This window comes from Medicago truncatula, chromosome 5, assembly GCF_003473485.1.
Source record: "Medicago truncatula cultivar Jemalong A17 chromosome 5, MtrunA17r5.0-ANR, whole genome shotgun sequence".
NCBI classification, from domain to species: Eukaryota; Viridiplantae; Streptophyta; class Magnoliopsida; order Fabales; family Fabaceae; genus Medicago; species Medicago truncatula.
Genome location: NC_053046.1, coordinates 17,579,708 through 17,604,778, shown reverse-complemented (window position 1 = coordinate 17,604,778; position 25,071 = coordinate 17,579,708). Strand labels below are relative to the sequence as shown.

The following is a 25,071-nucleotide window of genomic DNA, read 5'->3' as shown; positions in this document are numbered from 1 at the left end:
TAAAAAAAAAAAAAGAAACTTATATATTTTAACCAAGTTGCTTAGTTTCTAGTGGCAAGGAGCCCCTTCCAAGGACGTACTCGGGGAGTACCGGGTTCAATTCCCAGGAGGAACAACGCTTCGCATGCCTCTACGCATGAGCCAGATTAGTCGTCCGTCTTTTGGTGGGTTGGAAACCGGTGCGAAAGCCAAAAAAGAAAAGAAACTTATATATTTTTTAAAATTTTCTTATATAAAGTACAAGATGGAGTAATAAATAAGTGAAGCAGTCCCCGTGAACTTAGCTCAATTGGCAGGGACACTGCATAATTTATGCAGGGTCGGAGTTCGAACCCCAGACACCGCACTTCTCTACATCTAAATGTGTGAGCTCCGACTACTAGGCTACTATAAAAAAAATAAAAAAAATAAATGAAGGAGTATCTTAGAAATTGTGGCCCACAATTAGACAAGGGACTGACGCGTAACATACATGTTGTCAAATGAGGCCAAACCCTTCTAGTTCTAGGTTATATTCCAGCCCTAACCAAAATACATAAAAAGAAACCCTAAGCACGTTTCGCATAGCTCATCGTTCCTCAACTTCGTCTCTTTCAGTAAATTCTCTAAAACAATAATATTGTTCTTGTTATCAATCTTTGTTACAATCCTTCAATTTGAGGTTTTTTTTGGAATCTGAGTAAGAAGAAAGTTGCGTTCGAGTTTTTGTTAGAAAGAGAAGATGAATTTTCGAGTTGTAAGTGATCCCAAATATTTTGACAAGAATTGGAACATTCTACAACATGCCATTCGTGAGATATTCAAATGCAACGACAACGCTAGGCATTTTAGTTTTGCAGAGCTTCACAGGTTCTTTCTAATGATTCCCATTGTTGCTTCATTGAAAACTGTCTTCGTTTCATCATAATGTGCTTGTCTTTTAAGATATGTACTTGTAGTAGTTGTCATTGGAATTTTGTTTAGGGTTTTTGAAATGATGGAATTGGTGCCTTATAAAGTAAATTTTCAGAAATATTTGGAATATCCTATGGAAATCTATGAAGCACATGCACGAAAACCGGACACACCGACACTAACACGTTGACACTAGTAACGATTTGAGAAATTAGATTAATTTAATATAGGGAAATGTTAACGAGTGCCCCCGGGTACTCTTTAAGCACTTAAAATAGTAGGTTTTTAATGAAAAGTTGTGTAGTAATTGCATTGAAAATTGTAACAGTTGACTTTTTAAGAGAATAATTACTAAATTTAGGATGCTTAAAAGTGCCCGGGGGCACCCGTTAACAAGACCCTTTAATATAATTACATGAGTCGGTGTCGTGTCAATGTCGGACACTAATACATGTTAGACACCAAACACACATTCGATCAGAAGTGTGAGTTCTACATATATGAAAATTGATGATGATATGTCTGTAGTATTCAAACGTTATGATGTTTAATTTTTTAATCATAACTGTGCTTGTCTTTTAAGATATGCAGTTGTAGCAGGGTCTTTTGAAATGATCAAATTGGTGCCTAATAAAGCAACTTTCCACAAGTATTTGGAAGAAAATAGGAAAGTTGATGATGATATAAACATGATAAGGACACGTCGACATTGCTAAGTTGTCAATGTCAAAATACACAGGATACCGATACATACATACATGCACTTTCCACACACACACACAATTTCCTTGTAGCGCGCGAACGCGCAGGCGTGCACACACACACACAGATGTGTGTGCAAGGTGTGTCGAAGCAAATAAAACAAAAGTTTTTTAGGATAGTTTTCTGAATAATCTGACATGTGTCGTGCGGGTGTTATGGGACATGCCTAATTATGGGAGTGTTTGTGCTTCATAGATGATATATATGTCAATAGTTTTCAGCTCATTTGGTAAGTTCTTCCAAATTTTTCATAACTCATAAGGTGCTTTCATATTATGCAGAGTTTACCCTAATTTTCTCTTTGATTAAAGAAGTAAATTAAATATAAGGTCTTATATGATAAACACTGGTTGAATAATTGTTTCATTAAGATAGTTTATCTAAAAGCAACCTTTTCTCTTTTGCTTTTAAGGATTGTTTGAATTACATATTCATGTTCATTGACTGGTGTACATGTTTATCTTGCTGCTTTATCAAGTAGGAAGATAGATATTTATTCAACAGAGTTGCATCAATCTTATGAAGCTTGAGTTAAAATATTATTGTTTCTAATATTTCATTGTCTTTATTTTGTGGATTCAGACATGCTTATTATATGGTTCTTTACAATTTTGGTGAGAAGCTATACTCTGGGCTAGTTGCCACCATGACTTCTCATCTCCAAGAGATAGCTAGATCTCTTGAAGCCACTCAAGTAAGTTCCTTTATGGAAGAATTGAACACAAAGTGGAATGATTATTATAAGTCGTTACCATTTCTTAGCGACATTCTGAGGTACATGGAAAGGACTTATATCCCCAGCACCAAAAAGACACCTGTTTATGAACTTGGTTTGAACCTGTGGAGAGAAAATGTTATTTATTCAAACCAGATAAGGAATCGATTGTCGAATATGCTTTTGGAGTTTGTATTCAAGGAGCGTGCCGGGGAAGATGTTAACAGAGAACTGATTAGAAATGTTACAAAGATGCTAATTGATTTAGGTCCTTCTGTTTATGAGCAAGTATTTGAGACTCCTTTTCTGCAAGTTTTAGCTGAATCTTACAAGGCTGAATCCCAGAAATATATTAAGTGTTTTGACTGTGGGGATTATCTCAAGAAAGTTGAGAGGTGCTTGAATGAGGAAACGGATAGAGTTCATTACTTGGACCCTAAGACTGAAAAGAAAATTATTAATGCGATCGAGAAGGAGATGATTGAAAATCCCATGCCTAGATTAATCAATATGGAGAACTCTGGGTTTGTAAACATGATTTGTGGTACTAAATATGAAGATTTGGAAAGAATGTATAACTTGTTCCGACGTGTTCCTAATGGTCTCTCAAAAATAAAAGACGTGATGATCTCACACATTCGAGTGTCCGTTAACAAGCTTGTTATTGATCCAAAAAGGTTGAAGGATCCTGTTCAATTTTTGTGGAGGCTCTTGGATGATCTCACCATGCTCAGGAGGCTTGCTTCAACCCATATAAAGATTTTCTTAGTCTTAAAACTTGGCCTTCATTTCCTTTGACTACAATCCTTGTGGATTCTCCACATAGATCTCTTCTTCAAGTAAGGTATTTAGAAAAGTAGATTTCACTTATAGTTGAAACATGTTTCACCCTTTTTGTGCAAAAAGAGCTATCAAGGCTTCATGGTTAAGCCTTGTGCATCTCTATTGAGCCATCTTGATTAAGCTTTTTTAATTGACCCGTTTAATTTCAATGATATTTTTTTCCATGTGGACAATCTACAAGCTCCTAAGTATTATTCCTCTCGATAATTTTAATCGTCCTCCATTACCTTGACCAATACTTCTTATTTTGATGCAACATCATAGTTTTCAGGCTCAAGCATGGCCATGTTGCAAGTTATATATAAGTTGTGAATACGGAAAAAAAAACTCACACCAATACTTTGATACGTGGAGCAAAATTAGCAACAACTAAAACTCAAGTGATTAAACAAGCATAAACAATATAATAAGGTAAAAGGAGAAAGAGAAGAAGAACACAACAATATTTGTTTACTTATTTTGGTCTAAATTGACCTACTTTGTGTGAGAGATCAACTCTCTTGGTCCATTAATCGAAGATTTCACAAAGAGATACAAAGGGTTATAAAAAATTAGCCTTAAAAAAGTTCTATACGAAACAAATCTTAATTTGTATCCTTTTCTGAAATCTCTTCCCTTAACCAAGAGACTCATGATTAATTTATCCCCAAGGTGTTTCCCAACCCTAGTTTATATACCATAATGAGAAAAACATTAGCCTCTTGATATCCTGAGGACTCCCCTCACTTTTGCTTTTTTTCGATATCTCTTTTTTTGATATCCTAATGATTCTCCATTTTGCTTAAAAATAAATGAAACACTGTGTATATATATAGGGTTTTGTTAGAAGACACATTTTATAAAGATGTCTTTTAGTAGGTTATTCTATGAGCATTTGCTAAAAGACACCACTAATTTTTATGAAGGTGTCTTTTAGCAAAGTTATAACTAAAAAGTGAAAATCACACCTTAAGGTGTGGATTGCTAAAAGACACCTTAATGGGTGGCTTCTAGCAAAATTCATATATATATATATATGAGGAATGCTACAACACACCCTTCAATTTATATGAAGGTGTGTTAGCATAAAACACCTTTTTGTTAGGACAAAACTAACCAACATTCCTTTTTGAAAATAAGCCAAACTGAAGGGCAAATATGTAATTCAGAGATTATTTTTAATATTATTATTATTATTCCAGTTATTCTCTCCCTTCTCGTCCAAAAAAAAACAAAAATTAACTTCTTCCTCAATCAACGCAGGTGCAAGGAAAGAAAAAAAATTGGGGTTTCTCACCTAGGATCACTGTATTTTAATTCTCTAATCAACACCAAGTTCTCTCATTATTCAATTGTATGTATGCTTTCATTAGACACTTTCCTTTAAACAAAAAAGAAACTATTTTTTTTTTAGTGTTTTCATGGAAGAAAGACCAATCGAACCTAAGAAAAAATATACATAAGATAAGAGAGGTGTTCCTGTTTTGGAGAATTAGACATCAAATTTTTTCTTTAAAATTGTCCTTTTCTTCTATATTCTTTCTCGTTTCTGACTTGTACGTCTGAAACCCATGAGAGCCTAACGGAGTGATGGTGGAGGGTGGAGAGAGAGAGAGAGAGTGAAATTTACTCCAGAGAAGAAGGGACCTTCAAGAGTGGTTGGAATGGAGCAGTTTGTGAAAGCAAAGAATAGAGGAAGAAGATTGAAAAGGAGAATAACCGGTAATAGAAAATGATAATAATAATGTGTAAATTACATATGTGCCCTTCATTTTGGCATGTTTTCAAAAAGAAATGTTGGTTTGCTTTGTCCAAATAATAGTATTGGCCTCCTTATTTCTTTTTAAGTCTAGGCAATGTGGGATTTCTTATATATATATATATATATATATATATATATATATATATATATATATATATATATATATATATATATATATATATATATGTATATTTTCAACTAACACAAACAATTTTCACCTTGATTGAAAATGATACATCTATTTCCATTGTCATATTCCACTTTGTGCCACTCTGACTGGAGCCCCACCCCCTCCCGTTGAATCTCACCGTCGACGAATGCAAGAACCTAGAGCCGCCGCCTCTCTCTCTCTCTCTCATCGTTTTTCGAAAAAAAAATATAAAAAAAGTTTTTATGTACTGATATGAGAAAATCGATATGATAAAATTTTCAAAACTCATGGTTTTTTCTCTTCAAAATATCACCATTAATTAAAATAATGTTTCTATCAATATTTTTTTTTTTCATTTTATATGCAAAAGACCGTAAATATTTGCACCACACTTGTTGCGTATTTTATGTGCTTATATTTATGGATCAAACTGACTGAAAAAGGATATTCAAAGGACCAAAAAGATTTTTTTAAGAGTTATGGGACTAAAATGACAACAACAAATAAATTAGGGGACCAATTAAAGAATAAATTAACCGAACAAGTTTTTATATATAAATATGGAAAAAATATTTTGGACACAATATGATAATGTTTTAAAAACTCATGACTATTTTCAACATGTCAATATTTTTTTTTTTTGAAGGAGAATGTCAATATTAATGTAGAGTTAAACATGTCAGCATTAATTATGTAGTGTCACCATTATGCACATATATATGTGAAAACAAATTTTAGTGTATTGATATGAGAAAATCAATATAATAAAGTTTTAGAAACTCATGATTATTTTTTCAAAATATTACTTTTTTATAAAAAATAAACGATATTCATTCATTCAAAATTATTGAGTACATTGTTACAATATAATTTCAAATTCACTAAAAACAAAAGGGAAGAATCTGTGAATAAACGACTATATTCAAGTTACCAGAATACTCATGTCTCCGGATCTGCAACATTGATGACGTCAAAGTCATTGATCGGATATGCATTTGCTCAAATTTAATCTTTCAATCTGAATCAAATAAACACCGTACTAAGATGGGAAATCAAAAACACACTGCACAAAAACGGGAAATCAAAAGAAACAGAGTCGTGCAGAGACAACGAAATCACAAAAACAAACAAAAGAAAACTGAAAATATGTGAAATAACTTATTCAATTAAGATAGAAGGAAAAACAACTCGGATTGGTGATTTTGGATGACCCTAAATCACCCCTCTAACAAGAAGAAGAAAAAGAAAGGGGTGACGACTAGTTGTACTTGTTTTTTTTTTATTAAATATATATTTTAATTTTATATGTAAAACACTTTTAAACAAATTTGCGGCGCACTCGTTGAGGAGTTTATGTGCTTAAATCTGCGAGAAAGAATTTTTTTTATGTACTAACATGAGAAAGTCGTTGTGATAAAATTTTGAAAACTTGTGATAATTTTTAAAATATCAACATTTTTTTTTGTTACAATATCAACATTAATGCAGTGTTGTTATTAAATATGTATTTATTTTATTTTATATGTAAATTACCGAGATTAAGAAATTAAAAGTGATAAACTATTTTTTTTTGTATCTATATTAATGGTATAAGATATGAGAATAAATTGTTTTCCTATATTAATTGCATACCAAATTAATTTTTTATTTGTAAAAGGTCATTAGACCCACAAAATTAAAAAGATTATAAATTTAATTGAGGTTAATTATAAAATTTTTCTCGAGGAGATACCTACTTCAATGTTTATACTCAATCCGATTTTTAATATAAGAAGAAAAACCAAAAACCATCAAAACCAATAAAATCATTAGTGATCACATGCTCCCACCATCCGATTTTAAACTGATTGAAAAGACCGGGTGCATCATAAGGCATAAGAATAGCAACACCAATCCACCTAAAAATATGATTCCAAACATCCCAAAAACATTACAATGTAATAATAAGTGAGCACATATTTCCACCATCCGATTTTTAATATAAGAAGAAAAACCAAAAAATCAAAACCTATAAAATCATTAGTTATTACAACGTTTTAAATGTTTTTACAAGTATACCTTCATAAAAACATATGAAGTATTAAATGTTTCCACTAGTATTAAAAAGATAACATTAAAGGAGGATTGAAAAAGTCTTTTATATAGTAAATACACCTTAAAAGTTATGACTTTTTTCTTATAAATAAAACCAATTTTTATTTGTTTAAAGTTTGTTATATAAAGGACAGGATGGAGTAATAAATAACTGAAGGAGTATCTTACAAATTGTGGCAACAAAACATGTTGCCAAATCAGGCCAAACCTTGCAAAGACTAATCAGGTCTAGGTTATATTCCAACCCTAACCAAAATGTATAAAAACAAACCCAAAACAACCTTACGCATAGCTCATCGTTCCCCAACTTGGTCTCTTTCAGTAAATTTCTAAAAAAAAAAATATTTTGTTATCAATTATTGTTACAAGACCATCGATCTTTCATTGCTCTTCAATTTGACAATTAACAGGTGATTGATTGAGGCGTAACATAACATGTTATCAGATTTGCAAAGACCAGTCTAGGTTATTCATTCCAACCCTAATCAATTTTAGGGTTTTTTGGAATCTGAGTAAGACGAAAGTTGTGTTCGAGTTTTCGTTAGAAAGAGAAGATGAATTTTCAGGTTGCAAGTGATCCGGAATATTTTGACAAGAATTGGAACATTCTACAACTTGCAATTTGTGAGATATTCAAATGCTACCACAACGCTAGGCATCTTAGTTTCGCAGAGCTTCACAGGTTCTTTCTCATATTCCCATTTAGATATGTACTTGCAGTAGTTGTCGTTGGATTTTGATTAGGGTTTATGAAATGATCAAATTGGTGCCTAACAAAGCAAATTTTCAGAAATATTTGGAATATCTTATGGAAATCAATCAAGCACATGCACGAAAACGAATACACCAACATTGACACGATAATACTTACAATTTGAAAAAAATAGATTAATCCAATGTGATTACATGTGTCGGTGTCGTGTCAATGTCGGACACCGACACCAAACACACATTCGATCAAAAGTGTGAGTTCTATATAGATGAAAATTCATGATGATATGTCTTTAGTTTTCAAATGTTATGCTGTTTAACTTTTTATCATAACTGTGCTTGTCTTTTAAGATATGCAGTTGTAAGTAGGGTTTTTTTGAAGACACGTCGACATTGCTAAGTTGTTAATGTCAAAATACATAGGACACCGATACATACATACATGCGCTTTGCACACACACGCGCACACACACACACAGATGTGTGTGCTAGGTGTGTCAAAGCAAATAAAACAAAAGTTCTTTTAGGATACTTTTCTGAATAATCCGACATGTGTCGTGCGGGTGTTATGAGACATGCCTAACCATGGGAGTGTTTGTGCTTCATAGATGATATATATGTCAATAGTTTTCAGCTCATTTGGTAAGTTCTTCCAAATTTGTCATAACTCATAAGCTGCTTTCATATCATGCAGAGTTTACCCTAATTTTCTCTTTGATTAAAGAAGTAAATTAAATATAAGGTCTTATATGATAAACACTGGTTGAATAATTATTTCATTAAGATAGTTTATCTAAAAGCTCCCTTTTCTCTTTTCCTTTTAAGGATTGGTTGAATTACATTATCATGTTCATTGACTGGTTGTACATGTTTATCTTGCTGCTTTATCAAGTAGGAAGATAGAGATTTATTCAACAGAATTCCATCAATCTATGAAGCTTCAGTTTTGTATGCAATGAAATTGAAGTTTGTTCAAGTCACTCATGTTGAACAAGTTGCTAATTATACCATGGTTTTGCTAATAAAATTAATTAGGAAAGTGTAGTCATCATGTGACAAGAAAAATGTGCAGCTGCTAATAGGGGAAATAAAATAATCTTGTGTACGACGCGATTTTTGACATTTCTTTGCATGAAATTTGAGTTAAAATGTTACAAGCTGTGATTGGACATTTAATCAGAGTTTGTGGCAACTTTCACCTTGATATGTTATTGTTTCTAATGTTTTATTGTCTTTACTTTGTGGATTCAGACATGCTTATTATATGGTTCTTTACAATTTTGGTGAGAAGCTATACTCTGGGCTAGTTGCCACCATGACTTCTCATCTCAGAGAGATAGCTAGATCTCTTGAAGCCACTCAAGGAATTTCGTTCCTGGAAGAATTTAACACGAAATGGAATGATTATAATAAGTCGTTAGCATTTCTTAGGGACATTCTGAGGTACATGGAAAGGACTTATATCCCAAGCACAAAAAAGACTCCTGTTTATGAACTTGGTCTGAACCTGTGGAGAGAAATTGTTATTTATTCAAACCAGATAAGGACTCAACTGTCGAATACGCTTTTGGAGTTTGTATTTAAGGAGTGTGCCGGGGAAGATGTTAACAGAGAACTGATTAGAAATGTTACAAAGATGCTAATTGATTTAGGTCCTTCTGTTTATGAGCAAGAATTTGAGACTCCTTTTCTGCAAGTTTTAGCTGAATCTTACAAGGCTGAATCCGAGAAATATATCGAGTGTTGTGACTGCGGGGATTATCTCAAGAAAGTTGAGAGGTGCCTGAATGAGGAAACGGATAGAATTCATTACTTGGACCCTAAGACTGAAAAGAAAATTATTAATGCGATCGAGAAGGAGATGATTGAAAATCCCATGCTGAGATTAATCAATATGGAGAACTCTGGGTTTGTAAACATGCTTTGTGGTAATAAATATGAAGATTTGGAAAGAATGTATAACTTGTTCCGTCGGGTTCCTGATGGTCTCTCAAAAATACAAGAAGCGATGATCTCACACATTCGAGTGTCCGTTGACAAGCTTGTTACTGATCCAAAGAGGTTGGAGGATCCTGTTGAATTTTTGCAGAGGCTATTGGATGACAAAGATAAATACGACAAGATTATAAACATGGCATTTAGTAATGACAAGTTTTTCCGGAATGCTTTTAATTCCTTATTTGAATTTTTCACTAACTTGAAGTTGGAAAAGTCATTGAAGTTGGAAGCTTTTTAGAAACTTCCTCTACGTCTTGGAGTGTGAACTATCAGAACTGCGAAGTATTTGAAATAAACTAATTGCATACTCAGATTTTTTGAGTTGGTTGGTTGGGGGAGATATAATTTGTACAAGTTTAGTTTTTGAACTTAAACTCAAGTCACAATGGATGATAAATTGATAATGGAAGGTTCAATTATATGTGATGCCAGTTTGTTGATTCTTTTTATGTTCACTCAATTAGATGTTTTTTCTTCTTCAATTTTGTTTATTAAGTTCCTCTACATTTTGTTCTAGTTGTAATGAAGGAAGATGTAATTAACCAAAATATTATAAACCTATTGGGACCATCTTTGAAAACAATATTTAGGCTAACAATAACTTTGAATTGAAGAACTCTCCCTCTCCAACAAATAACCGGCCCTAGTTTTTCCCACCTAACATCTCTCTTCTATTTTCTTTATTGAGATGAGATGGTGTTTGCGGTCTTTGTTGACCCGAAATCACCCCTCTTCATCTTTATCTCATCGTTTAATCTAAATAAACGATTTTCACATAGATCTAGCTTTCTGTATCATAATTTTATCGTCTCAGTGTGACGTTGATTTGTTTGTTGTTTAGGTGCAACATTTTTATACGGTGTTCTTTTGGTTCACGTTGATAGATCAACTTTTATCAATTTCACTAAATCCACAGGAAGAAAAAATCATGAGAAATCTTGGAAAACTACGATAGATAAACCACGGAATAATGAGTCCAATGTTAAGGGTTCATTCAGAACCTGTTACATCAATTTATTCCGCCTTTGTCTAGGGTCTGAAAATCCACTGGAACAACAATTCATATGCCAGCTATATAACTCATGTGATAACAGATTCTGCTGTAAAGGAAGAGCAACCATGGAAAGTGAACATGGAATTTGCAGCAAGGAAAGCTGTTTCTCCCCAAGCTTCTGTAGCTGACGCAACGCGAATTGTAAAATCTGCAGATGTCTTAGTTTACAAAAAATATTAGAACACCATATTGTTGTCGGTTTGTTTTGGATTTCTCGTCCACTCTATACATTTTGTCCTTTCTATTAGAGTGTTTATAATAGTATTTAATTTTGCTTCCACTTATCAAATATTACTTTGTTTAAATCTGTGGCTTAACATTGAGCCTAGGCGAATCCCAAAAGAAAAAAGAAACAGCATTCATATCATTGAGCTATTTGTGTACACAATCTTTTGAAGATGACACCAGAATTGTAAACTTGTATCCTTCCTACATATATATTTACATACAAAGCAACACCCAATGAAAAAAAAATACAGATTGTACCCAGACGAAAAACTTTTGGCTCGACATACCATAGCCTACAATGCGGGCATAACAGACCGTACAAAAATCTTGCAAGAGACCCCTTTCCAACATCAAAAGAGGGTATTGTACCTCGAAATTAGAGATTTCTTTCATGTGGTTCAAGCCAAGGAAAGCCCAAGAATTCAAAAACCTCCTTTTCAGTATACAACTTCATATTTGCAGTACCTTTTGTGCCCTGCAAAATCAAGCATATCAAGACAACATCGTTCTAATCTATTTTGTAATTTAAAAAATATATGAAAACATAAAATACATCATACCCGTTTGCCACCAGAACCCTGAATAGCTGGAAACAATCCTGTATCATCAAGACGGAATCCTTTAGATTCTGCTTGCTGTCTCAACCTGCATTCAAACACCCAAGAGAAAAAGCAACATAACTCAACTATAGATCACAACGAAATCAATGAAATAGATATATATACATGAAATTCCATCAAATCGGTAATCGTAAGTATGGTTATTGAAGCAGCCATTTTTTAAAAGAGGGAAGAGGCAAATGTAGGGGTGACAAAAAGGATGGATTTGGATGGTAATGAACGGATCAAAACAATTCATCAATCCATTAAAAATTATTTTTTAAAAAAAACCAATCCAATCCGTTTCAGCCACAATGATAATGGAAAGTTCAGAGTAAAAGGAAGCGAGCATACCTCCTATTTAATACATCATTTCCGGTCCAAGCTACAAGTCCAAAAGCATATATCTCTCTTGGGTAAACCTGCCAAAACATTAAAATCCATCATATACACGTCTGAGTTGTGCATAGCTAAGAACTATGGATGTTAAAAGTTGGCCAAACAACAAAGTACAACATAAAACGTGAGCAATTGAGAACTGCACTAACATTTTATGACGGTATTCAATGGTTTAGTGCTAAGCATTTGACAATAAGAGAATAATTGAAAAACAATACTAAGGTATGATTGGTCACAGAAATATCGTACAAAAACAAAAATTAAGAAAAATTGAAAAACAATACTAAACTACAACAGTACAATACTATGTCAGAAGTTACGAAATCTACTAAAGAAATTGTTTAAACTCCAATCAGCCGTCATCAGACATTCTATGAAGAATTTTCTTGAAACTTATAATAAAGAAATTTATATACAATGCTATATGTCACCTTTAAATCAATACGATGCCGTAACTCCCGTCCAGGATAGGTACAAAAACCAAAGTATGTATCAACACCAGAATCAGTGCCCTGTGCATACAAGGAAAGGTTATTGCAGAAATATCCACCAGATTGACTTGCACAGAAAAATATTACTAGATATTGAATCAGTAAAATGTATATTTAAGCTATAATAATTTTAAAATTAAAGGAAGATAGCCCTATCTTAAATAAGGATTACATTATGAGATGCTTATAGAATAGGATGATGGTTTATGTCAGATTCTCATGGTGTATAGTACAAAATAACAGATAATAACATGCGCCTTATTTTAAGATTATCAATTTTCAATATGTTAAGACATTCATGTAAGTTCTGAATGCAAGAACACACTTATTTTAGATGTTATCATGAAAGCTTAGTTGGCCAAATAAAATACCATTTGTAACACAGACAATATGAAGAAGCTAACAATACCTCTTCACTGTGAGTACTATAAATCAAATCCTCCCTCAGGAAACTCATATCCTTTAAACGCTTTACAAACTTGGGCAAAAACCCTTTGTGACTGCAAGATATTAACAAATCTAGTGAGCCTCTTAGCTAATGTTCTACAAGTAAATGAGAAGTGCAGAATGATGGCTGACGATCACATTTTCCTAACCACAAGAGCGAAGGGATAGTCATTGCATGGTTTATACATTTTTCCAATAATGGAGATGAAAAGGGACAAGATACATGAAGGAAACTTCAAAATTACAACTTAACTAACCTATTTAACATTTCATAACACGACAACCATTCAATCTATCAGAGCAAAAACTGTATATAAAGCTAGCTTACTTCTAAAGGAATCTTTAAGAATTCTGTGTTACCAAGGGAAATTTCGGCTGCATGGTACCAACAAAATATTACCATATTCTATACTGGTAGTTTGACCTTATAACCTTAAGAGAGGGAGTTCAAATTCGCTCAAGGACGGATGTAAAGTGGTTAGTAGTGTCACGTTAAATAATAATAATTCCTACCGTCCCCAATAGAAAAGAAAAAACAAAAAAAGACAAAAGGACATATATGAGTTGATTGAAAAGCATACTTTCAGTTGAAATTCGAAAACCACTACATTTAACTGCATATTTCTCGGTGAATACACAATATAGAAAACAAAGCAGTACCTTGTTCCATCTGGATGTGTTACAATGATATCAATGTCCCCGCAGGTAGCTTTTCCACGTCTATATGATCCTCCACAAATAATCGTAACCTAAATGAATTAGTAGCAGAGTAACTCGGTTGTCAATGGCACGCTTCATTTCCGGCTGAAGTAGCAACAAATAAAAAGACTTTGGTGTATGACTAATATAAGAATTATCAGAAATTTTTAAGTGAAAGCATGAACTGAAATACGTGAGGCAGTAGATTTTAGAATCTAGGGATCCCAAATATATGAGTAACATAATGTAAATCACAAAAATTGAGAAGTACGATTTCAGACAGAGGGCGGAAGTTTGAGATTGTAGATTTCTTAATAAAGCTTGAACCATTCATCATCTTTTCTATATTATTTGCGTCCCAAATTATGTTTGACATATTTCATATAACAAATTCTAATAAAAAATTCATGACAAGATAGAAAACACATATCAAAACTCAGTTTATCCAAAATTTTGTAGTGCTCACCCCAGGCAAAACATTCCCCCCAACTTTCTGCAAAATCTGTTCCATCTCTTGAACCTATCAAATCAAAAAGAGCATCAGTAATTTAGGGAAAAATAAAACGAGTACGTTTTTTGCGAAATAACAGTGTATAAAAGGTACCACCAGACAGACCTCATGGCGTGGAATTCGATGCCTGATATCATCAAAGTATTTCAACCCTAACTTCTGTGCATTTGTAAGTGAATCATCGTTCCTAAGATCATCTAATGTACGATGTCCTTTCTCATACAACTTCAGTGCTGTGGCTGGACCTATACCCCATACTTCTCCAAATAAGGATATTGTTTGCACCTATTGTTGAATTGAATCAGATTGAAGACAATAAGGCAGCAAGGTTGCAATTAAAATGTCAAAATATACAAGGTTTATTATTTATGGAATATATGCTATTTCCTATTACATATCGAAAACCAATAAAAGATAACATTAAAAAAAATTCAATCAGTAGTACAGTAAGACGTAAGTTATAAAATTAAACAAATATGATGCAAAAGTGTTTAAAAAAGGCCAAGGAAATAGTACCTTTTCATCAGTTTCAAAGTGTTCCAATTTCGATAACTTCCCAGTAGTGATTATCTCCTGAATCTACACAGCAGAAACAATTGTTTGTCTATTACCTGACCCAACAAATCCCTCACTAATTACATAAGCACAAATGTTTATTGAGGACTAAATTCATATGTTTGTATTAACATTGGAGAGTCATTCCCTTTACAATGAATAAAATAAATTTTAAAAAACTGACAAAAGAAAAAAGTAAATAAGAAGCATAATTGAATATTAGAACCAAACAAACATGTCACTATAGCAAACATCGTTTGATAACCTAAAACAAACTTTCTAAAAGTCCGTATCAGACAACAAGGATCATCGGACAGCTAAAAGATATTATTAAACTAAAAATAGCTGAAATTTTAGCCGAGGAGGATCTAATAGAAGAGAAGAACCATTAAGTTATAGCAAATTGTCATTCAAACAAGCATCCACAGAGTCAAGACAGAGTGTTTAGTCACAGAATTCACTTACATGATCCTCCATTGATTTTCCAATTGAAGGGAGGTTTTTTATCTGGTCCGCACTTTCAATTTTAAATGGCAACTTCTCAATCACTGAAATAGCCTTGTAATAGCTAAAGGATCTCCGGTCCTCACCCAATGCTTTCAAACATCATTAGCACAAAAAAACAAGATCATTAGAATAGCCGGAAAAAAGAAAAAAGAAACAACACAGCAACCTGTTGGAGTTATATGAGCCTTATACCTCTATATATGTTCACAAGTTTCCCGAATATCTCTATAATTTTCTTGTTTAGGTCAGGTGGGCAGTACGGCAAGGACGACTGCAGTGAGCTCGCCATGATTGATAGATAAGTTTCAACAAGGAATAAAAATTAGAGTATGAGCTTAAAATAAATAAAATTTCATGAATGCATTATGCATGTGCTTCAAAGCCATTTACATTAATTTCCCTCCAATCTATAAATTATGATTTTTTTTCTTTTCAAGTTTATACTATTCAGAAAAGCTAGAGCAAAGTTTTGGATGAAATATATTTAAAGAAAATAATCTTCAACTGTAGGGATAAAGATCTCACTGCCGCATTTTCAGAATCAAGGTGTTGCGGTCTGCTGTCTACACAATTTAAATGCTCAACTTCACCATGACTGCTTGCCGTGTTTGCTAATGAAAGTGGTGCATTTTCTCTTCTATCTTCATTACTTTTAAGGTTTACAATTTCAGCATCCTCAGAAGATGATTTGATCTTCTTATTTTGTAACTGCTGAGGTTCACTAGAAAGGCTACCATCAATTGGCTCAGGATCCAACGATGTGTCAATTTCATTGATACCTTCACCTTGAGGATCCAACTTCAGTACATACAGATCCTCTGATTCTTTCTCCCCTGATTTTAAGCTGTCTTCCAGCCACTGATAAAGGAGAAGTGACTGCAAAAAGCATCATCAACCAATAAAAATGAAAACATGTAATGTAAAATCCCATTGCGACCCGGACTCCCCAACACTCAATAATTTAGATTATGTGTTATTTGTACATGGCTTCCCTTTACTTTGATTTCAATCACTAAGCTTATTCATTTTCTCAGACTCTCTTTATTTACAAGAGTGAAACCAAGAAATACATTTGGAACATGCTCTGAATTACAAGGTCTTTATTATGAGAGCAACACAATAAGTTTCAATAGTCAATGACGCATAAAACAAATTTTAAAATATGGGTCTTTTTTGTTGGTTGGCCAAATGTAAGGGTATTAGTCATTTTGGTCCTTCTTTTGAAAAAATATAAATCATTTTGGTCCTTGAATGTGTAACGAGTAGTCACAACAATCCCTCAATTAATCGAAATATCAAAATAGTCTCTGATTGTGAACTATGTTAGTCAAAAGAGTCCTTGATGTTAAAACAATCCTTCAATGTTGACACTGACTCTTTTCTTATAGGGACTGATATGGCAATAAGCAGATACTTATAGGGACCAATATGACATTAGATAAGTATACTGAGGGACTAACTTGACAATACTAATGGATCATTACAACGTCAAGGACTACTTTGACTAACAGAGTGCACAATCAAGAACTATTTTAGAATTTTGATACATTGAGAGACTATTGTGTTAGTTTTTTTCCTCTTCCACGTGAGCTTATTTTTTGAGTCAAAAAAGAGTTGTTGTGGATTGCTATTCTTAGGGAAAAATACTTGCTGAGTTAGTCCACTACTTTTCCCACAATCTGATGCACACTCCTATAGTAACTGAATAGTGCTAAAGATCAGCTGATGGGCAAGGCTCTATAAAAGGGAAACGTAGCAATGGTTGGAGGTTAGTATTCTTAATTTGTTTTCGCTTAATGGTTTAAATGTGTTGTTTATGTTGGTTAACATGTTTAAATCGATTAGAAATATTTGCATTTGGTATAGAGCAATTTGCAGATTGAACAGCTGCATAATTCAACAAACATGCTCGTTAACCACAATTGAGACAAAGTAAATAAATTACATAGTTTACCAATGCAAATCACGCTTAAATATATAAATCTAGTGACACAACACCTGCCTGAGGGCTAAAGTTTTAGTCAACTAGATATAATCTATATAATCTGAATCTAATTAGGTAAAACTTTAGCCCACTGGCAGGTGTTATGTCACTAAATTTATATATTTAAGCATGATTTGCATTGGTAAACCATGTTATTTATTTACTTTGTCTCAATTATGGTTAATGAGCATGTTTGTTGAATTATGCAGTTGTTCAATCTGCAAATTGCTCTGATACCAAATGTAAATTAGTTCTAATCGATTTAAGCATGTTAAACAACATAAACAACACATTTAAACTCGTAAGCAGAAGCCAATTAAGAACACTAACCTCCAACCATTCCTAGGAAAGAGCACACTCCTCCTCGAGGTCTCAGGTTCGATTCTCCCTAGTGCCTTTAGCTTCTTCAAAAAAAAAAAAAAAAAAAACTCACTTTTCCATTGTGTAGTTTTCTATAGAGAGAAGAGTACCATGAAACAGAGTGAATGCATTTCCCTTCTAAAGAGCCCTGTCCATCATAGTCTGGAAACGTGGGCTGATCTTTGGCACTATTCAGTTACTAGGAGTGTGCATCAGATTATGGGATAAGTGGGCAAAGGAGTGGACCAACTCAGCAAGTTTTGTCCCCTAGGAATAGAAATCCACGACAACTCATTTTTGACTCAAAATTTTGGCTCACGTGGAAGAGGAAAAATCTAACAATATTCCCTACACATTTAGGGACCAAAATGACTATTAACCCGTCGTTTTAGTAGCCTTACCCTTTTGCCTGACCCTATTTATTATTTATCAGAATTTGGGTTGGACCTAACTCAACCTCGGGCAACAGAATTGCTCTCGCTTATAAACACATTGTAAAGTCTCAATGCTACATATATATATATATATATATATATAAGAACTCAACAGGGAATAAGAATTAGAGAAAGTTAGAAGTTAAAGAAGCGAACCCCTTTGAACCGTGACAAACGTTGGCTATCAAATTCATGTAAAAGAGTATGTGAATCAACAGCAAAAACATGAGTAACCCGTTTTGAAAAGCGGTCCTCTATAACAGCACCCATCTGCACCATTCTCTGCTTCCAAATCTTACAACACACAAAATGAAAGAAATTTGAAAAAAGCTACAAACTTTGAAACTGAAAATGAAAGATAGAAAATGGATTTTGAGAAGAAAACCTGTAATCGACGTGCTTGAACTCCTTTGGAGACAAAGAAGACAACCATACCAGAAAACATTCCATTTTGCTCCGCTTTTTTCTTCATCTGATGCTTCTTCTAAGTGACGACATTGAAGTTGATGTAACTATGTTCTGTTCTAAGTTCTTGTTCCTGTCACACACGTGTGGACACTACATAGAGAATAATAAATTACTCATCGGTTCCAAAATAATTGACTTATTTAAAAAAAAAAATATTTCCTCTCACGGTGAGTGTCGTTTAAAATTTTGACATACTTCCTCCGTCCCTAATTATAAGAATTTTGAGAATTTTTTTTGTCCCTTTTTATAAGACCCTTTTGTTATTTCCAACTACATTAATTATTTCTTTACATACATGCCCCTATTTATTATACATCTTTTTCTTCAATCAACAATAAATAACATGTTGAAAACATAAACTAACCTTCTTTCTTAAAGGATAAAATTGTAAAAACAATAGTGATTACAAACAACTTTAATACAAATATCCACTATCTTAATTCCCGTGATTTTAGCAAAAGGGTCTTATATATAGGGACGGAGGGAGTACATATTAAAAAATGAAATGAAATAATCATTAAACATAACATTTTTATTAAACTGCCCTTACTTTATAATTTTTTTTTAAGTTGTATAGAAAATTGTGTGAGAGAAAAGTTGAAGTATTTATTGAGGATAAAGTTAGACGTAAAAAATTAAAGTTTTATTGAAAACGTAAAGTGACATTCATTTTGAAACAATTTTATTTGACTAAAGTGACACTCATTTTAAAACGGAGGGAGTATTATTTTCAACTCCGCACACTAGTTAATAGTTAACTAGTGATTGCTTGCCTACCAATCAAATTTCAGGGCGCGAGTTATTGACACAGAGGCGTGTCAGTGTGTTTCTGGTTGTGGCCAGGTGGAGGATGCTCGTCATTTGTTTTTGTTGTGTTCGTGCTTCGAGTCACTGTGGCCTTTATAGTGCGGTCTTGGATTGGTTTCGATGGTGTAGACCATGATGATATTTTTGTCCATTTTATTCATTTTACTAATTCTACAAGTGGTTTGAAATCGAGGAGGTCCTTTTCGCAATTAATTTGACTTCTTACTGTTTGGGTTTTATGGAATGAAAGATATGCCAAATTATTTAAACAGAAAGAATGCTCTTTAGTGCAGCTTTTAGACAAAGTAAAATATAACTCTTTGTGGTGGTTGAAAACCAAAAAGGCTACTTTGTTTTTGGTGAACACATGTGGTGGTCTAGTGTCGTGTTTAGGCATTTGATAGATTATATTTTTATGACTTGTGAACTGCTTCTTTTCTAGTGATCTTTACGGCACACCTTATGCTGTGGAGATTACTATTGCAGTGTTAATATAATCAATTTTTGTTTGTTCAAAAAAAATTTGTCTTATTTTTTATATAATTTTTAGTGATAAACACATTATTAAAAAAAATTGATAAATATTTGTTATGTACTTTTACGTGCATAAATTACATATATTAGTGCTTTTTCGTACCGTGGAGAATACTATTGTAGTGTTAATATAATTCATTTTTGCTTGTTCAAACAAAAATTTGTCTTATTTTTTATATAATTATTAGTGATAAACACATTATTAAAAAAAATCTGATAAATATTTGTTTTGTACTTTTACGTGCATAAATTACATATATTAGTGTTTTTTGTACTGTGGAGATTACTATTGTAGTGTTAAGATAATCCATTTTTGCTTGTTCAAAAAAAAATTGTCTTATTTTTTATATAATTATTAGTGATAAACACATTATTAAAAAAAAAAACTGTACTTTTACGTGCATAAATTATGAAATTTATCATTGAAAAATATTTGTCTGACGTTTTCTTGATATTAATCAATGATAAATATTTATCTTATGTTTGTGTAGGTATCAGTGATTAATAGTTGTGTAATATTTTCTTTTTTAATTTTATCAAGGACAAATAATTGTGTAGTGTTTTTTATGTATTAATATAACATATTTGTCTCATGTCTGTTATGTATCAATAACAAATAGTAGTCTAGTGTGTTTTTTTAGATTTTTTAGTGATATATATTTCTTATATATTATATTTTATGTATTACGAACAAATATTTGACCTAGGGTTTTTTCTTTATATGTGAGAAACATATGAATAAAAACATATGTCTCATGTTTTTTATACATAACAGAAAAATATTTGTCCTATTTTTTTATATTTATCAGTGATGAATATTAGTCTTGTGATTTTTTTTATATTTTTTAGAGATTAAAAATTATCTGTTTTTTTTATAAATAAACATTCATCTCTTGTTTTTTTAATGTATCAATGACAAATATTTGTCCAATGAATTTATTTATATTTATTAAGGACAAATATTTAACTCAAATTTTTATATATATCAATGTCAAATATTTGTCCTGTGTTTTTTTATGTATCAACTACTAATATTTGTGCGTTTTTATATATTATTAGTGATAAGTATTTGTCCCGTGTTATTTTAATATTTTCTAGTGACGAATTTAACCGAGGATAATTATGAAATTTTGTTGGAGTACGATTTTTTTATAGTAGTAATAGATTATAATTTAAATGTTCTCGTGAGCTTAGCTCAGTTGATAAGGACGATGCATAATATATATAAGGTTCGGGGTTCGAATCTCGATCACCACCAAAAAAAGATTATAATTTAAATATCAAAAACTGATCCAAGCTAAACCGAATAAAACTAGATCAAATATTTTTTAAGAAATCATCCAAACCGAACCGCAAGTATTTAAATTTTTGGATCTGATGACTTAGGAAGCAAGTAATATTATTATTTTTTTAAACCAAAAAGGGAACCACTACTTTGCCATCATTTTCCACATTTCAGCTGAAGAATCCATTGAAGAACAATTGACAATCTGAGAGAACCAGCTCCAAATGTTCCTTGCATACCAACAATCAAACATAATGTAATTGATTGTTTCTGTAGCCTCGAGGCACAAGCAACAAATTGATGTAATTGAACAACCTCTGAGCATTAAGTATCATCCGTGGGAAGCTTGTTATGCATGAATGACTCTCCACACATTAACATAAATTTTGAGGGATGGATACTAATATTCCAAATTAACAGCCTTTCTTGAATTGTTAACTCATCATTTGTAACCTGAAATCTGAAGCTGAAACTGCACTTGCTCAACTTTCTCTTCAGCTTTTTTGACTTGCTCATGTATATTACCAAAAGAGTTCATGTTCCAAACTTTTAATTCCTTTTTCAACAGTTTCAATTTCTTATTGAAAATAACCATTGGACAACCTATGACATGAGTGTTCCAAAAGTTTTCAATGATAGCGTTACAGTCAGGATGGCTAGACCACATTTTATGAAATTTGAACTGAGAAGCAAAATTAGTTTCCTGAAGTTGAAAGTTTAAAATAATTGGGTCATGATCTGATTTGTGCCGAAAAAGAGTGGAACAAGAGATAGAAGAGCACATATCCATCCATTTCTGTTTGCATATAGCTTTGTCTAGTCTCTTTTCAGTCAGATGTGAACCAAAGATTTGGAGCTAAACTATCTCTATCATCAACATCGAATAACTTTAAATCAACCTTGCAAGCCATCTAGTAGGAAAAGATTTATAGTGCATCCAAGGCTCAACAATCAAAACAAAATTAGGTTTATTTACAGTAATTAACCTTTTCAATGCTAAAGGGAAGTTAGCCAAACCTCTAACATTCCAGAAAAGACACTTCATGGTGGAACAATTTTACTGCCTACCATTGACATGGTACTATAGTTACTTTTCTGAGCTATCTTCTTTTTTTGTGCCTTCTTTGCTGATCTAGACAAAACTTCTTGAAAGCTATCAGTTGTTGAATCATCATTGCTAGTACTTTTGTCTTTGCAAGCTATCTCATCATCTTTTTGTTTCCCTTCCAACTCAGGCATATTCGCTCAAGATTCATTCAAAAAGTCCATATCCTTTTGAACAACATCATAAATGATCTCCTTGTTTAATTGATTAACTTCATTATTTTCTTCCTCAGTATTCTCATTGTCTTCAATTTGTGTGGCATCCACAAACTCAGACTTGTACCATCTGAGTGATTACCATTCTCTGAATGCATAACTGGCCTGTCATCATTCAGATGATCATTTGCATTTTCTGCATTCTTCAACTGTGAATTGTTCTGCCTATCGATCTACTCATCTACTTATTTCTTCAAATTATCATCAATTTCTATAGCTAACGCATTGTATCTAATTACCATATTGTTTAACTCTTACCATGCCTCTTGATGAAATTTGAGCATTTGTTTCCTTTTCAGGCAAGTTATCTAACTCTGCGTTATTTTTGTTTGATGTACCCTCCAACTCCACAATTTCAATAGCTTTTCCCTTTCCTTTTTTTGTTATCAGTAACAATTACATAAGCTTGCTTTGGCTCCTGTCTTGTTGTTCTTCTATTTCTTTGTTTTTGGCTCTCTATCTTGAATTTCCTCTTCATTGAATTGTACTTTCTTACATATTTCCAAATAATGACCCACCATTTTGCAGTGAGTGCAGAAATCTAGAAGGTTATCATAGTCTAGCTCAACAAAAAATGTGAAACCTTTCCTTTCAACTAACACCTTATATCTAATAGGTTGTGTTAAGTCCTTATCCACTAGAACTCTCACATATTGGCCAAAAGTTCGTTCAAAAATTGGTTTACTAGCGACATCATCAGTACATATAGGATTTCCTACGTTGCTCGCTATAGCAAATAGGATTTTTGGGCGCCAATATTCTTGTGATTAGCCACAAAGCTTGTCGCAAACGCAAACTTGCGCTGATGTATTCTTTTGTAAATTTATTAGGATTAAAATCTCTTGACCAAGTGAATAATTTAAGATAACCAGGTTCCAATTTCCATGAATTTATAGATCTTACTCTTCTAACATCTTCAATGTTTGAGAATGAAAATTCATAGAATCCCTTACTAAGAGAGGTGATTCCCCATCTAGCCAAAAACAGTGGTGGTAAAGAGCATCAACATTCACAATCAAAAAGCATAAACATATCAGATGTGCATATATACCCTTAATCCAACAACCCATAAAAGGGGTAAATAAAAGAATCAAACTCTAAAACTTATAAAATATGCTTCCAATTTTATCATTCCAAAGGTCCCCAAATCTCATGACAAATATACCTATATATTTTCAAATGCAAGCTAGGATCAAAATCCTAAAATAATTGTAAACAACTCATCTTTTATAAGGCTAAATTGTATGTTAGATATCTTACTTTTATTTTTAGTTTTAAGTTGGTCGTCTATGTTGAAAAAGATTCAAATTGGTCCCAAGATTAGATAAATTTGAAGGGGAATATATATACTCGAAACCAAGCCAAATTCTCAAGGAAACCCACTTATTCATCACCTAACTTATAATACTAATTTTATTTTTATTTTACTTTTGTTTGGTATAACTTGATATGATCATAATTGGAGTAGCATCATGTACATGTCACATCCATTACTAGATAGCCTCGCACATCATCACATGACATTATTCGAAGAAATCAAAACCAGACATATTTGCAAATTAAAAAGCTGAATTCATTACTTTTCAAGTAAATATCATTGCAACGAAAAGTTGAAGTCTCAATATGCTTAAAACCTAGATCGCAATTTGCACTAAAAAGAGGAAAACAAAGCACTCTAAAAAGACTAAAAAGAGAGGAAGCAGCCATTGAGAAGGAGAGATTAGGGTTTGCTTGCTTGCTTGCAGGAGAAGATTGTTTGTTTGCTTGTTTGGCGGTAGGGAAATCGGAGGCCAGAGATATATATATTTCCTAACTTGGGTAAGTAGAAAGTACTTGCTTGATTAACAAGAAATTAAAGATAATTGTGAATTTCTAGCCATTATTTGACCCAGCAAAATATAATAAAAGATCTTATAAAAAATAAAATAGTAAGAAATTATTATAAAAAGAGAAGTCAATGATAAGGGATTGCTTAAATTTATTTATATAAAAAATTATGGGTTAATATATATATTTTTTAAGGATTATGGGTTAATATATGTATATCCCTATAATATCAGTGGTTTCTAGTTTACTCCCTGCAATATTTTTTGTTAAGATTTCAACATTGTAATTTAAAGATTCTTTGATTTTGGACTTTCATGATATCAAAATTTAAAATTTAAGGTACTTTCGCCCCCTGTAATTTGAGAGAATTTTGGTTTACCCCTCTGCAATATCGTCGATTTTGTACGGTCAAAATTCACAAAGGTCCAAAACTAAAGAACTTCACTTTATACTATAGGGTTGGAATCTAAGCAAAATATTTTACAAGGGGTTAACTAAAAACTAAGAATATTATAGAGGGGTAAACAAATATTAACCCAAAAATTATCATCACGCCACCGTTTGGTTTGAGCTTATTTCGACCTTATGGAAAATAACTTACGTAAATAAATAAGCTTTTATTTTAATTTATAAGCTTTCATAAACGATTTTTT

General features: G+C 32.5%; 3 protein-coding genes across 3 annotated transcripts in view; 2 read left to right on the top strand and 1 right to left on the bottom strand.

Annotated features, from left to right (window-relative positions):
• Positions 1-721: 721 nt before the first annotated feature.
• Positions 722-3,169, top strand: LOC11427751 (cullin-3A). Its single transcript, XM_024784777.1, has 3 exons — positions 722-849; positions 1,478-1,543; positions 2,239-3,169. Exons 1-3 carry the CDS (start codon positions 722-724, stop codon positions 3,167-3,169), a joined length of 1,125 nt encoding a protein of 374 aa, XP_024640545.1.
• A 4,255-nt stretch (positions 3,170-7,424) lies between these two features.
• The window catches only part of LOC11417557 (cullin-3B), a 65,419-nt gene continuing 47,772 nt past the window's right edge, over positions 7,425-25,071 (top strand). Inside the window, 4 exon segments of the mRNA XM_039834654.1 lie at positions 7,425-7,882; positions 9,163-10,138; positions 10,943-11,097; positions 19,223-19,285. Of these exon segments, the coding sequence (XP_039690588.1) occupies positions 7,755-7,882; positions 9,163-10,138; positions 10,943-11,097; positions 19,223-19,285 (1,322 nt within the window). The 5' untranslated portion in view covers positions 7,425-7,754.
• LOC11418046 (DNA polymerase lambda) lies at positions 11,300-18,723 on the bottom strand. The gene is made up of 14 exons (XM_003613688.4): positions 18,563-18,723; positions 18,334-18,471; positions 15,925-16,275; positions 15,592-15,670; positions 15,358-15,488; positions 14,854-14,916; positions 14,443-14,622; positions 14,293-14,346; positions 13,788-13,876; positions 13,090-13,180; positions 12,621-12,701; positions 12,145-12,212; positions 11,752-11,836; positions 11,300-11,666 (listed from the first exon to the last, which is right to left on the bottom strand). The coding sequence occupies exons 1-14, from the start codon at positions 18,647-18,649 to the stop codon at positions 11,568-11,570; spliced, it is 1,596 nt and encodes a 531-aa protein (XP_003613736.1). The 5' UTR covers positions 18,650-18,723; the 3' UTR covers positions 11,300-11,567.

Excerpts from the sequence above, each read along its gene's own strand:
- LOC11427751 (XM_024784777.1), top strand. The coding sequence starts at position 722 with ATGAATTTTCGAGTTGTAAGTGATCCCAAATATTTTGACAAGAATTGG. Across the intron at positions 850-1,477 it reads AGTTTTGCAGAGCTTCACAG|ATATGCAGTTGTAGCAGGGT; the intron begins GTTCTTTCTAAT and ends TTGTCTTTTAAG. Across the intron at positions 1,544-2,238 it reads AATAAAGCAACTTTCCACAA|ACATGCTTATTATATGGTTC; the intron begins GTATTTGGAAGA and ends TTGTGGATTCAG.
- LOC11418046 (XM_003613688.4), bottom strand. The coding sequence starts at position 18,649 with ATGAAGAAAAAAGCGGAGCAAAATGGAATGTTTTCTGGTATGGTTGTC. Across the intron at positions 16,276-18,333 it reads GTTTGTCACGGTTCAAAGGG|TCACTTCTCCTTTATCAGTG; the intron begins GTTCGCTTCTTT and ends TGCTTTTTGCAG. Across the intron at positions 14,347-14,442 it reads ATCGAATTCCACGCCATGAG|GTTCAAGAGATGGAACAGAT; the intron begins GTCTGTCTGGTG and ends TTGATTTGATAG.